This window comes from Trichomycterus rosablanca, chromosome 22 (assembly GCF_030014385.1).
Source record: "Trichomycterus rosablanca isolate fTriRos1 chromosome 22, fTriRos1.hap1, whole genome shotgun sequence".
Taxonomy (NCBI): domain Eukaryota; kingdom Metazoa; phylum Chordata; class Actinopteri; order Siluriformes; family Trichomycteridae; genus Trichomycterus; species Trichomycterus rosablanca.
Genome location: NC_086009.1, coordinates 5,913,067 through 5,928,761, shown reverse-complemented (window position 1 = coordinate 5,928,761; position 15,695 = coordinate 5,913,067). Strand labels below are relative to the sequence as shown.

Genomic DNA, 15,695 nt, shown 5'->3' with positions numbered 1-15,695 from the left:
AAATATAATATAAAACACTGAAATAAAAAGATGATTTTTACAATTTCTCAATATAACACAAGTTTAAAAGTTAAACAGTGAAGACAATCCTGCTAAACACATTTACATGTGGATGTTTTCAAAGTGAATCTGACGGTTATTCCACACAAATGCAGTTTCGTCTCATACTCGCACTTTGATGGCGTATTACTGCACAGCTCAAGCCGAGCGCTGAACAAAGTGACTGTTCATTGTTAACTTGAAATCAAATAAATACATTTTTAAAAAACAAACTAAACACATTGAGTTTAAGGATACAAATGTCTCGAGAAAAGGCATTGAGTTTCAAAGATTTTGAGTTTAGGAGACGTTGAGTTACAAGGTACCACTGTATCAGTCATTTGGAACACAACAGCAATCAGATTTTCAAAGTCTTATAAAGTAATAACTTTTTAACATCATGTTTTACACATTTTGGTTACATTCATGACAGAACAGGTAGTTATTTGTTACACAAGAATAATCAGTTCACAAGTTTAATGTCAAACACAGTCATAGACAATCTTGTATCTCCAATTAACCTGACCTGCAGGTCTTTGGCCTGTGGGAGGAAACCGGAGCACCCAGAGGAAACCCACACAGACACAGGGAGAACATGCAAACTACACACAGAAAGGACCCGGACCGCCCCACCTGGGGATCAAACCCCCTGCTTTTGTGCTGTGAGGTGACAGTGCTACCCACTAAGCGTGTTGCCCCTATATATATATATATAAATTTGAACTGTGTGTCTATGCAGTCAAATTGTGGCAAGACGTAGGTCTGGGAAAGTTATAAAACAGCATCTAAGGCTTTGAGATTTCGCAGGACCACAGTGGCCTCAATAATACTGAAATAGTAAGAGGCTTGGAACAACCTTGAAAAATGACCAAGCCATAGGTCTGGGAGAGTATATGAAACAGCATCTAAGGCTTTGAGATTTCGCAGGACCACAGTGGCCTTAATAATCCTAAAATAGAAGAGGAACAACAAAAACAGAATAGAATGGAACAACCTTGAAATGAGTTGGTTCTGCAGACAGATTGGATTCAGGCAAGGAAAAAGATTTGGAATGGAAACAGTTTACCTTTCAACATGACAATGACACTGGAGTAGCTTTAGGGCAACTCTCTGAATGTACTGGAGTGCCAAACCTCAAGAGTTATTTGTGGAAAGACCTAAATATGGCAGTTCACAGATGCTTAGCATTTAATTTGATGGTATCTAAAGCAACATATCCAAGAAGACTTGCAGATGTAATTACTGCCAAAGGGGCTTCTACTATAGAATAAAGAATTAATAGTTTTGTATATTACTTTGTGGACTGGGGGAAACATGCTAAACTCCTTGCAGACACTAAAATGAGGTGAACAGAGGTTTAAACCCAGTTCCCCAGGAGCGCGGAACTGTGTGGCATGTACACCATCTGCTGTACCACCGTGCCACCACAACACAGCTTCTTCAATAAAGTAAAAAAAAAGTGGCAAAACATGCCATTAGATGGATTTACTATTTTATATTGTTTCTGGGAGTGAGTGGGTGAGTGATGCCTTGGGATGGACTGGCTTATTGTCCAGGGCCCACTTTGCACTGTGTTTCTGGGTCTTTAAATTCTTTTAAAATTATTATCAATGTCTGCCAGTCAGCATACGTGTCTGTAATGTTATTTGTATTTATTGTTTAGCCTTTATTACAGCAATGTCACAAAAAGCCTTACAGAGAGCCAGGTCTAGAGAGTAGGTGCAAGCATAAACATAAAGTAAGCATACTGTTGCATGAGAACTAATGAGAACAGTTGCTTTATGGCATCATGAGAACCATAGGTACTTTTAAAGCTTATTCCAGGACTAAAATAACATCCAAAACACATGAATTTGTTTTCTCCTGCCTATGAATCATCTTTGAATAAAGAGCTTCACGCTCAGCTGAGTCCATGGTCATTCCCTTGGTTCTCTGTTCTAATATTTCAGTCCCCCATTGTTCCTCATGAACAAGTAAGCTCCTTTAATTCTCGTTGCAGAATAAGGAGGATGTCAACAGCAGCATGGGTTGCCAGATTGGATAAATTGATTCATAGACTGGAAATTGAAGCATTTGAATCCTACTCATGTTAATTCTTGAGACCCATCAATATTTTAACAGCAGAGAAAACCCCCATACATTTTCTATTTTAAATAAAGACAAACGGTTTCTAACTTATTAATACAGTAGTATTAACCACAAAGAGCCAGAGTAGCTGCAGGATGCCAAATAATCACCAGTATATTTTATTGGTTTCTATGCAGGATTAATTTATGCTAAGCTAATTAACCTCTAGCTACTAGCCTGTTTGTCTAGGCTAAGTTATCTACACAAATAGTGTTATTTTTGGCTGCAGTATAATAAATGAATAAAATTATTGTGCATACACTTGCAACAAGTATATTTTTGCTAGTATGAAAAGGTTGTGACTGAGATGCATTTTAACTTAAAAAATATATATAACAACCATTAATGATGTATGAGATCCAGTAGGTAACCACTTCATCCCCAATGCCTTGCTCCTTTGTACCCTAAATACTTTCCTACTCATTTCAACAGATTTATCAGTAACTATTATTGGTCTTCGTTCATTGTTTTTTGTTACTGTTTTTCCATTGTTTCATAATGCTTTCTGAATTACTGTACTTCGTGCACACATGCAAATAATGCTTGTTGACGGTTAACTGTTCATGTACAGTACATTTACTAATACCTAAATGACACCAATCTGGCAACCCAGAGAACGACTAGGACCGGAGGCAGCCAGCTCACCATCTGCGCTCGCCGAACTGGATGTCGGGAAGTCGACAAAGAGGACTGGAGTGATGTCGGTGGTTAGTACCACAGTGGGAGGGGGTGCATTTTACTAAACAAGCTACTGTACATGTTCCAGACATTTAGCACATTGGAGACATTTCAATCCTCCGCTGTAAACACGGTGCCACTTCTCTAAACACAACAGTATTTCGGTGGTTGCAGGTTTTGCTGAAAACAAGCGGTCAGAGGGACTGGAGGAGGAGGGATGCCAGTGTAGATACCAGCTGCACCAATTTGACATATATTTGCATACAGAGCTGCTCGGTAGCACCATTACTGCTGTGCTGATCGTTCCAGGCGTTCCAGTTTACTCTGCACGTTTAGATCCATCTTCATCCTCCTCTTGGTAATCCTCCTCCTCCTCCTCCTCCTCACCGCTGCTGGGTGAAGTGCTGATGCTCCGGGCTAACAGGATGGAGGAGTTTGTGACCGAGGATGACGAGTCGTGGTACGATCACAGAGACCTGGAGCAAGGTGAGTATCACACCCACACACTGCAGAATGACACGGTTATCAGTAAAGATAATGTCAAGTAGAAGTCATGTACTCAATTATAAAGGCCCTAACAATGGCCCTGCAGTCTGTCAAGATGATGTCATCCGATGATCGGACAGTATTACGCAAAAGTTTGCACACCCCTGGTCTAATTTTTGCTGGTTATTGGGTGAATAAACTTGTGCACCTTTTATTGCACAATTACCATTCAGCTGCAAAAACTGACATCAACATATGGAATAATAATAAAACATAAAATGTGATTTGTGGTATATATTATAGTTTTGTTTCTTTTTTCTAATAGGTTACATGAAGCAAATTAACAGAATATCATGCAATACAATTGTACAAACTATACTATACACATATATACTATACTATGTCCTTTGGGAAGTGCATTCCAGTCCAAGCACAGCTGTAATTTTACTTTTTCCCCAGAAGATAAATGTTTAAAGATTTTTTTCCCCACTGCTGTGTACATTACTGCCCGTGTAATATGCAATTTGCTGTGAAATTCAAAATGTAAGGTTTGTTTAGTGATTTAACATTTTTCATTCGCGTAGTAATAAATCCATGAACATATGGATTAATAACAAAACATAAAATGTGATATGTTTCAAATGTGTGGTATATATTATAGTTTTGTTTCTTTTTCTAATAGGTTACATAAAGCAAATAAATAGAATGTCATGCAATACAATTTTAAAACTATACTATGACACATGAAGGTGCGGGCCCATGCTCATCTATTTTGGGTCTATTATTTCTGTACATAAATCCATGTGTGCAGCCCACAAGACCAGCTTTTTAACACTCTTGTGGCTCATTTAGAACTACTGCTTTAGAATATTGTAAACAAAAAATGCTATTTGATTTGGGGCGTCCAAACATTTGCGTAAGACTGTGAATGATATAATGACATTTCCTACTGATGTAAGACTTGAGGCTAAAACAGAGCTGGGAGACAATCTAGTTTGCCTCTGGGTTTTAGACAATATGCAGGAGTAGTGGTAGCTCAGGGATTAAGGTACTGAACTAGTAATCAGAATATTGCTGGTTTAAGCCCCACCCCTGCCAAGCTGCCAGTGTTGGGCTTCTGAGCAAGGCCTTTAACCCTTAATTGTATTCAATCACAATTGTGAGTTGATTTGGATAAAGTTGCCACTGTTGGGGCTTGAACTGGCAACCTTCTGATTACTAGTCCAGTACCTTAACCACTGAGCTACAACTGCCCTTTGACAAAGTGGCCTTTCTGATCCAGCATGACATGGTGACATGGTCTAATGAGTTTAATGTGAATGAACTCTAGTGGCCTGCACAATACCCTGACCTCAGCTGCAACACTTTTGGGATAAATTGGAAAGTCAGTTGTAAGCCAACACCAGCGTCTGACCTTACAAACGCTCCTTTGATAGAATGGGCACAAACATTTCCACAAACACTCAACATTTGGTGCAAAGTTGTTAAAGCTGTAAAGGGGTTTACAGCTACACAGCTTAATATAAATGCATATTTCAAGTTCAAGGTCAGGTGTCCACATACATTTGGCATATAGTGTGGAACAAACCGCACCCATTGTAGTACTATTAGAGGTGTCAGTCCACTGTTACCCACTGCATAAGTGAATATAATGCATAAGAAATATATTGCAGCAATCCGTTTATATGCTTCTTGGGTTGGCTGAAGATGATATATGAGATTGAAATATAAAATGAAATATGAGATTCTGGCTAAAGAAACCTGTTACTTGTTCACTCCAAAGAATTGGTTTTACCAGCTTTTTGCTTTATAAAATGAAAATGACATGTAATGACATGATGGACAAAGTAATTAAAACAGATTTCTTCAGGAAGGCAGTAATCCAATATGCTTTGCGCTTGGAAAATCAGATAATATAATGTAGTAGGAATCTGAAACGAGTTTGATCTAGTGAAAGTGTAGAGGAATGTGCAGGAAGGAAATCTCAACATTTGGCATTTGGGTGACTTGAAACTTTGCACACAGAGTTCTTGGCTCAGCAGCAGTGAAGAAGTTAAAATAGAAGTTTTATCACTTCAGAAAATCCTGTGAACTGTTCAAGATGATAAGAACAATGGACAGAAATTTTCTTGCTTGCACCAGAAGACTAAATGAAGTAAATATCAGTAGTTGTACAATCACTTTATTTTAACTATGTGAATAAGGCTGCATTCAAAAAGACGTCCAGAAAGAATTTCTTTATTTAATTACGAATAATTTATTGACGGATCAGACACATTGACCCATAATGTGCAGTCCTCTGTTAAAGAAAAGCTCACCAAAAGAGACCCTATACTCTGAAGTTAAAATCTCAACAGTGCTACCAGCCTGTCCGGGCCCCCAACAGACAGGAGGCTTTGTCTAAGGCAGTGAATGTTGAAATTTCTTCTTATTGCTACTGCAAGAATGTAAGGAGAGGTGGAGGATTCAAATGGGGCATAACCTAACTTTGTATGCAGTACTTTGAATCCACTGCTGGCTGGTGTCAAGAAGCGGATGGTGACTGATGGAGGGGGGCTGTTTGCAGCTCTCCTCAGCCTGGTGGTTGATGTAAACATTCATAAGAAGAGCTGATTGTGGCTCTCATCCAGTGTTTATCCAAGACTGCCCAATTTAGCACTGAATATAATTTTTTCTCTGCTGCAAACCTGACCAGAATAAAGTAATAGATGAAAATTAAAACAGAAAAAGAAAAACAAAACAATTTAACCATTGTAGAAGACAGTTAAACAGTTACTTAAAACTAATGTTTCATACTTGGTGACATGGGTTAGATATAATAAAGGTTGTTTATAATCTGGTTTAATGTTTTTGAAGATTCATTAAATCCCTGTGCTGCACTTCAGTCCCTTAAAATGTTTATACATGCTTTGGATCTACAAACTGTTTTACTGCTGTATTTATTTCCCACACAGTGTGCATCTTGGGAAGTGCATTCCAGTCTAAGCACAGCTGTAATTGTACTTTTTTTTTTTTTTTCAAAAGATAAATGTTTAAAGATTTTTCTTCCCACTGCTGTGTACATTACTGCTCAGGGTTTTGGGTTTCATTAAACAGCACAGCACAGCACATTGCATAACAACCAAACAGACTACATTAGATTCAGCAGTCTGAGTGTTTTCTTAGAGTTAGGTTTATAAGTAGTCTCTCAAATCACTGTTCTGTTTTTTTTTTTTTAATACCACCCTGTTTTAGCTTTTTTACATAGTCGTTTGCTTGGTGTGTTGTGATATATTAGCATACAGTTGACGCATGTCCATTTTTTATTGCACATTAGACTATGGTATGTTTTAAACTGTGGTCCCTCATTTAGTAGTTGTTTCCACAGCCAAATGACCTGTACTGTACCTAAGTACCCATACTAAATTTGGTTACCCTTTTTGGCCAGGGACCAAGCATACCAAAGCAGGCCGTATGGGAAGAGCTAAAATTAGTGCAGATTATTGATGCAGTTTGTAAAGAAATCTTTTAAAGAGTTTTGTTATATGCTAGAAAAATACTGGACTGGTAAGGTACTGGACTAGTAATCAGAGGGTTGCTGCTTCAAGCACCACCACTGCCAGGTTGCTTGAGCAAGGCCCTTAACCCTCAATTGTTCAGACTGTATACTGTAACTAATGTTGTCACGTGGGAGAAAGGAGGACTCAAACGCAGAGATAATAAAAATTAAAGATCTTTATTTTTATTTAATGAACAGAAATATAACAGGAAAACAAAAACCCAAACTAAAAAAACCGATCGGAACCTCCGACGGAAGCTGCCGGTGAAACCGACAAAAAAAAGCAATAAGGAAAACTAAAAGGGAGGCGGACACGAACCCCGGTCTTTTGGGTGAGAGCCGGGGACTTAAACACCGCGCCAACCAGGCACGGAATGAAGTTACGCGTGGGCGCAGAAAGCGCTACTGAAATCAGCAGCGGAAGCTACAAGCTCCGCTGAGCGTTGATCCCAGCACAGCGGTAGGCTGGCGGGGAAGTGATGCGGAGCGCACGGCTTACGGTCGCGGTGACAGGGGCACTCCGATCTAAAAAGGGGAAAAAGAGACAAGCACAGTTAGGAAGCTCCACTTGCGGATTCGAACCGGGGTTGGTGGCAGACCGGCCAAGCGCTTAACAAAGTCGCCACCCAGCGGTTAACGAATCCAAATACAATGTTCAATATGAGATACTGCAGCGAGGTAGCACCAGCGCCACACGGTGGTCCGGTGCGCACCCGCTAAGCTAATGGCTAAGGAAACAACAATAGGCAGTTCGAAGACTGCGCGGCGTCGCACCACCCTATTTCAATGAAGACGAAAGAAAAACCTCAATACCTCAAACCTTGCGGTTTCTACATGCCCGAATGGCCTTATGCCACCAGGGCTACCACCTAAGGCTATGAAAACGGCGTGGGCGAGCTACCACCGGCAACAGGAAACAAACAAAAGGTGCGACACCCGCCACTGTGTGATGCTGGCTTAAATAATCATCCCCACAGCTGCGGGTGATCAGCCCTAATTGGTGACCCACTACTTATGGCCTTGTTTTCTGAGCTCTGTAAGACCTGTTTCGCTGGGAACCCGGGGCACGTTCACCAGCTACTACAGGCTTCGTTATAAATGTAAGTTGCTTTGGATAAAGGCGTCTGCTAAATGCCAATAATGTAAATGACGAGGTATTCCCAGTGTCTTAAGGAGAATGCCATCACAGCCCCTTCTTGAATGAACTCTTTCTACTTACAGGTACAAACAATAGCACATTAGCCATGGCACAGATAGTTCCGAAGTTGAATGTCCAGGGTACTGCCATATAAAGACATGTGCAGTTGTAGAAATCCATTACAAATCTGATAATGGGATATACATGCACTAAATAACAGTATTACTGTATTCAAATTCATGTGTCTTGCTTGGATTGCCAGTAATCAGAATATGGCCTAAGCATACTTTAAAAATCAAATCATGCTGTTTAAATGACAGGGTTTGCCAGATTAGCATTTCTATAGAGTCAATTCCCTTAGTGCTCGTTCCCTGCTTCAGTCTCAGCAGTTTGTCTTTTCATTTTCCTCGTCTGTAAGGAATTTCAGAAATGGCAGAACAAAAGAGCTGTGTCACTGACTTGTATGGAAGGAGGGGGAAGGGAGTAGAGTTTTCCGTCATGAGTGAGATAAAATCTCTCGCTTCATACATCGTCATATTTTGCGGCCAGGCTGGTTTAATTTAAACACATTGACATTTACATGTTCTGTTCATAAACATCTGTATAATGAGTCATGATGCTGTGTGTGATTAGGGTGATGTAGCTCTACGGGGCCGTATTACAGTATGTTTGCATTCTTGCTGATGCAGTCGATTTTATGATGGATTGTTGCATTCATATCTGTTTAATATCTGTTTATAACGATCTTATTAATTATGGTTCCATGTTACAGTACAGAAAATGGTACTAGAACCACATGTTTTCCACTTAATGACAATAAATACTCACCTATGCACACACATTTCTATTTCACACAGACACAGGTAAATGAACTGGGATAAGCCGATCGACTGTGGCGTCAGTGCACTTCTGTTATAGAAACAAGAAACAGTCCTGAAATCATTTTAAATTGGGCAGTGGTAGCCGAGTAGGTAGGGCTTTGGGCTGTCAACTGAAAGGTTGAGAGTTCAAATTCCAGCTCTGCCATGCAGCCACTGTTGGGCCCTTGAGCAAGGCCCTTAACTCTCTCTGCTCCAGGGGCTTCGTACAATGGCTGACCCTGCGCTCTGACCCCAGCTTCCAAACAAGATACATATATTGTTTAACGATTCAAGTGACCAACTGTTGACACCATGCTATGTCTATATTTTTCTGCTTACATTATTTCACACTGGTGGACAGCTTTTACCTACTTGGGCCAATTATTAACTAGGGATGCACCGATCCGATATTAAGATCGGATATCGGTCCCGATATTACCAAAATGAGATGGATCGGATATCGGATAATTAGACCGATCCATGGGGCCGATATACATTCACTTTAATTCGTTTGCGACGCATGCTAAGCCCATACAGGACGCGCTGCTGACGTATGGCGTATAACACAAACAAAAACAGCAAGATGGAGCGAGCCAAAGAGTCAGCTGCATGGAGGTATTTCACTTGCTTGCTATGCCAACAAGTTCGATGGCAACATGTTTATTACTCAGGTTTAGCTGCTATATTTTATTTTGAATTACTGTTTGCACTAAATATTTACGGATAAGTTTACGGATAAGTTATTTAAGCTACTACTGTTTTTCTCATTGTCAGCAGCTACATTATTTACATTTACATTTTATCCAAAGCGACTTACACAATGAGCAATTGAGGGTTAAGGGCCTTGCTCAGGGACCCAACAGTGGCAACTTGGTGGTGGCGGGGCTTGAACCGGCAACCTTCTGTTTACTAGTCCAGTACCTTAACCACTGAGCTATCACTGGTCCCCACATTATGGGTGTGTTCGAAAACCTAAGGAGCTGCCTTGCTGTCTTACTGTCTACATAAGCGGCTGCCTCAGTAGAGAGGATTCTAATAAGTCATCAACTCATAAATCAGGTTATTCGAACGCGTTACATAGCGATTCCATCGGGTTTAGGATTTAGCATCTTGCCATTAAAACCAATGAACTGAGGTAGCACAGCGCTAACGCTAACGTCAATATAGCATTTCCCTTCATGTACCGATAACCGTTACATTTCCTGACAAGCTCGAACTTGCAAATAAAAACACTCGGTACAAGTTTATACAAGTTAAAAATCAGTAATATTTTATTTACGTTTGATAATAACTCCATTCGTTTCTCCGCCCCGTCAAGCCATGTTTATTTTTCTGTAAGAAAAGCGCATCCGACCCGCAATGAATGCTGGGATTGCTTTGGTCACCAAGGCAGCGTCGGATGCTCACTCATTGAGTGAAAGTAACACTGAAATATTAAGATGCCTGTTTATTATTTTATTGACAAATAAATTGCAGTTCAGTAAATTTATATCTGTGTTAATTATATTTTGTTTTGCAAACGTAGTAATGTTTAAGTCAGTCCTGATGCCTTTCCCACATAATAAAGTATACGGTTTATTAATTCAACAATGGTATCGGATCGGTATCGGCCGATATGCAAAGTATATGTATCGGATCGGTATCGGAACTGAAAAAGTTGGATCGGTGCATCCCTATTATTAACAGTATATGATTAAAAGACTGGAACTTGGGAGAACAGAAAGAACTGGCAAAGATCTTCATATGTACTGCTTTGTTTCTTCAAACAAAGATCAGAAATATTCAGACACTGTCCACTGTTAAGCAAACTTGACGTCATTGGCACTATCTTGCATGGCAGCCTCTTAACTCATGGTGATGTCAAGCCCACATAACCATGCTCATGTTGCTAATTTTTGTAAATGTCTTTTCAGCATAAGGTGATAGCTGGTGTCTTGCTTTCCAACCTTGGAAAAGAGACTATTGTTCCTTGTACTTTATATTAAGAAACAGTTGTTTTTTTTTTTTTTTTACAGATGATCTTAAGACCTAAAGTTGATTAGAAATGGCTTCAAGGGACATTCCTAACTTTGCCCAGTATCATGTTTGTGGCTCAGTCTAATGTGTGTTTAAAATGTGTGGTTGTGGAGCCTGATATTTTGTGTTTATTGTGCTCATGATTTGTTTAAATAAACAATTACAATACACAACACTAAATTATCTGACTGCTCTTTTTAGTTTTCAGGGTTTTCAACTTTTCAGTGAAAGATTTTAAATGTAGATGAATCACATCGATTTCACATCGATCCCAATCTGTCTGTTTTATCCCTATTCATGCTGTCTGTCTTTGTTTGCTCATTCAGACCTGCATTTGGCAGCCGAGCTGGGAAAGACCCTGCTGGAGCGTAATAAGGAGCTGGAGGACTCGCTGCAGCAGATGTACATTACCAATGAGGAGCAGGTGCAGGAGATCGAGGTACCCCCGCCCCTCATCCTTTTTTCACATGACATTGCATCATTTGGGACAGTCTCTGAACTGACGTGTCTTCTGAACGTCTGTGATGTGGAGATCACGTATCTGTCGCCCCCAGCTGTCACATAGAGAACTCTTGGCATGATGCCAGGAGATGGAAGTTGAAGTCTGGTGGTAAATAAGACAGTTTGTATGTGGGTGTTGGAGGAGCCTGCTGGTCGCCTGAGATGTTGCCAGATCTGTTTATTATTTCTGCACAAAGACTGTATTAGACAGCCAAGAACAGAGTGCTCTGTCTGGAGGATGAATTAAGGTTTTTTTCTCGTTAGTTCTCTGTTGTGTTGTAATTTTTGTCATGCATACTGGGAATTTTTACAGCAACTAAACTATAGCATGGTTTAATGATCACAGTGGCCTGACAAGATATGAAACTAGTAATGATTTTCTCCTGTAAGAGCTTAAAGCTTACTTGTTTGTTTATTAGGATAACGTCATGTTTTACACTTTGGTTACATTCATGGCAGGAACGGTAGTTACTCATTACACAAGGTTCATCAGGTCACAAGGTTATATCAAACACAGTTATGGACAATTTTGTATCTCCAAGTCACCTCACTTGCACGTCTTTGGACTGTGGGAGGAAACCGGAGCCCCACCTAGGGATCAAACCCAGGACCTTCTTGCTGTGAGGTGACAGTGCTACCCACTTAGCCACTGTGCCACCAGCATAAAGCTTACTAGACTATGACTGCCCTATAATGATGATCATATACAACAAAAATAATCCTTTTCAAACTGCTAACATGGTGTACAAAACGGTACACCAAACACCCCCAATTTCTAGCCAGGTAGCTAGCATTTTCTTCTAATAGTATTTAAGTCTATTAGTTTAACTTTGTTAGTTTTTAAATCTGGTCATTAGTAGAACGGTATTGTGCTTATACCTTGTTTTTTTCCAGTACTTGTCCAAGCAGGTGGAGATGCTTCGGGAAATGAACGAGCAGCACGCGAAAGTCTACGAGCAGTTGGACGTGACGGCTAGAGAGCTGGAAATCACCAATGAGAAGCTGGTGTTGGAGAGCAAAGCCTCCCAACAAAAAATAGACAGGTGAGTCTTGTAGAACCATGGGAGTTACAGGGACAGAATGCTTCCTACAAAGCCAAACACACAGTAACAGCCAACTATGAGTTTTATTTGTTTTATTTATTTTTTGTTATAAAGGGCCTAAAATTATAATTTTAAATGGCATCTTTCTTTAATCGTTAAATTATCATAAATATAGATGGCAAAATTTTGGCAACACTTTTTTATGTCTTTATTAATGTATATAAATCTATGCCCATGGACTTATGGCAACTGCAGACAGGTACATTAAGTAAGATATGAGAAGAAATCAGTCTGGTCTAGCAGAGGATCTAACATACCAGACTATCCTGAAGTTTAAGCAGTCACTGAATAGTTAAAATGTGTTCTTGCAGGTTGACGAACACCATGGAGATGCTGCAGGGTCAGGTGGACACACTGACCGCTCGTGTGGAGGAACTGCGAACGCTCGAGGAGCTTAGAGTTCGCCGAGAGAAAAAAGAGAGACGGAAAACTGTGCACTCGTTCCCTTGCCTTAAGGAGCTCTGCACAGCACCCAGGTACTACATCATTGCTTATCACTCAATTTCAGCCACTCATTTGTCAATTTAATTTAATATCAAGACAATTTTAGCTGGTTTGGCCAATAGTTGTTCGTGTAGGCGCCCATCCTGCTGGTAACAGAACTTGATTCAAACCAACAAGTTGTGATGTCAGCTCTGGTGTGCTAGTGTGTTTTACCGCTGTAATGTTTAGTTATACTGCTGTTTACATGTATGTCATTGTTTATGTTTAAATGAATTACCAATGTATTACCAAATCCAGCTATGTTTTATTGTGCCATCAAGCTTTCCTGCATTTTAAATCCTACACACACACACACACACACACACACTGTTCATCTTAACCCTTAGGTATGAAGACAGATTCATGGTGTCAGACCCAGGCAGCGGTGACCTACAGGAACGGAGGCCTGTAGACGAGGAGAACGAGCACCTGCGCGCCCTGGTGGCATCTCTGCGTGCGGCTGTATCGGCCGAGCGTGGACGGCGGGAGAACGCCGAGCGTGAATGCACTGCCGTGCTGCAGGAGTTTGAGCAGCTGGAGCAGAGGCTGATGGGTGCAGAAGGATGCCAGCAGCGTGTTCATGAGCTTGAAGCAGAACTTCAAGAGTTGCAGCAGATGCGCAAATCTCGTGCCTCCCTTTTGGTTGCTGAGGACGGCCTGGAGCAGACGTTGCTCAACAGCGCCCCCGAGACAGACACCATTGAGGGTGTCGAAGGTGCCGCTCAGGACAGCGCCGGCGAGCCGCCAGTGCGCAAGAGCTGCAGTGACACCGCGCTGGACGTCATCTCGGCGGTGGACGCCTCGGGCAGACGAAAGGGCAGCTACGCGCTGCATGCCAACGGAGTACGCAAACGTGGCATGTCCATCTTGCGTGAGGTGGACGAGCAGTACCACGCTCTGCTCGAGAGGTACGAAGAGCTGCTAGGCAAGTGTCGGCGCCACGAAGAGAGTTTGAGGCACGCCGAGGTGCAGACCTCACGACCCGTCTCCAGAGACCCGTCCATGAAAGAATGCCGTGCTGCTGAAGCCGTGGCGCAGCCAGGGACGTCACCGCAGACGCCCTCCACGCCCGAGGCCATGGAGGGAATCAGCCGTCAGGTGGAGGCCGTGGACAAGCGGCTGAGCCAGAACACGCCCGAGTACAAGGCCCTGTTCAAAGAGATCTTCTCACGACTGCAGAAGACCAAAACCGACATCAATTCCACCAAAGGAAGGAAAAGGGGCAAAAAGGAGAAGTGACTCTTGCCTTTCTGGCTCAAGAGGAATGAGGTCTTTCATTCTACTCTAATTAAGACACTAGTCTTAATTGTTTAAGGGCCAGATTTAGTAAGCTAGCATATGAAAAGGCATCATGCTAGCATATAGCTAATAGCTAGAGTATTGGGTTTTGTGGGCCAGGTTGAACAAGCCAGGGCTTGATTGATGGTCCATCTTTGGTTAGTTGCATCATGGGAGTTACTGAAATGTTATTTAAGGATGCTATTTACTGTTTAACTAGAATAATTAACTAGCAGATTACCTGTATTAAAAAGATGGCTAATACCTCACTCAAGGGTGGTGTTTATATAGTAACAATACGCCTACGTAAATCTACTTAAACAGTTAATAAGGCTTATTGTATTTGTCTGAAAGGGTTTGGCATAAGGCATAAACTCTGAAAGACCGCTTTTGTCAATTTTGCATACTTTATAGAGAGCTTTTAACTTCCAAATATTTGTCCTGGAACAAACTAGCTGAATGCAATGTGCCAAGACAACAGAAAAATACATTCAAGTCAATGACACTAACCAAGCAACCCAGGATAATTAAAGTACCTGGTGACGAAACACAGATTTACAGATATAAGGTTCTACGAGGGATTCTACGAGGGATCTTCAAAAAGTTTCCGCACTTTCATATTTTGGTTGGAAACGGTGAGGGCGTGAGGGAGGAGTAGTAATTGGTCGTGTCTGAGAGAGCTTATATATTAAAAATATGGTACATCAATTGTTTTTTGAAATTTGTGCAGAAACCTTTTGAAGAACCCTTGTAGTTGTCGTTCCTTTAAAGTTCAGTAAGACAGAACACTGCTGGATTCTCTTTAGACTAGTTTCTTAAAAGAAATGTAACAAATGTCATCAAACTAAACTTTAAATTCCACATTGTATGTGTTATATCAAATCTTTTTGTAATACCGTCTATGTTCTCCACAAAAATCACAAGGCTCTACTATCTATTTAATAAGCAATGTATCATATTGTCTTAGTGTACATCTGACGAGTCAGGTGGTGGTGAAGTGACATGTCAGATATCAAGACTGAACTGCTTCTAATTCAGAATGAGAGAAAACAAACATAACTGACAAGTCAGGACTAGAAAATGAGCGAATTGACTTCATGAGAGAATTGTCAGGTCGATTCAACAAGAACGTTTCTCAATGTAAGATTGCAAATCGTAGGTGTTTTACCTTCCACCATACACAATATTGTGAAAAGGTTTAGAAAATTTAGAGAAATCATAGTCTGTAGCAAGCAAGCAAAGCTGAAAACCACTGTAGAATGTGTGTGAGCTTCAAGGCTTTTGATGTTATAGTGACTTCTATAGGCACTTGGGCTAAGGAGTACTTTTGGGGGGGGGGGGGGGGAAGAAGTCATACATCGTCAGTACAGAAACAGAACAGAGTTCTCTGGTATTCTGGGCCTGAGCTCATTTCAGATGGACATAAGGACAGTAGAAACATGCTATTG

The 15,695-nt window shown here is 40.9% G+C and overlaps 1 protein-coding gene across 1 annotated transcript; it reads left to right on the top strand.

The window, feature by feature from the left end:
* Nucleotides 1-2,840: 2,840 nt before the first annotated feature.
* On the top strand, nucleotides 2,841-15,566 carry cdr2l (cerebellar degeneration-related protein 2-like). The gene is made up of 5 exons (XM_062984710.1): nucleotides 2,841-3,330; nucleotides 11,209-11,321; nucleotides 12,278-12,426; nucleotides 12,798-12,962; nucleotides 13,317-15,566. The coding sequence occupies exons 1-5, from the start codon at nucleotides 3,252-3,254 to the stop codon at nucleotides 14,206-14,208; spliced, it is 1,398 nt and encodes a 465-aa protein (XP_062840780.1). The 5' UTR covers nucleotides 2,841-3,251; the 3' UTR covers nucleotides 14,209-15,566.
* The last annotated feature ends 129 nt before the right edge of the window (nucleotides 15,567-15,695 follow it).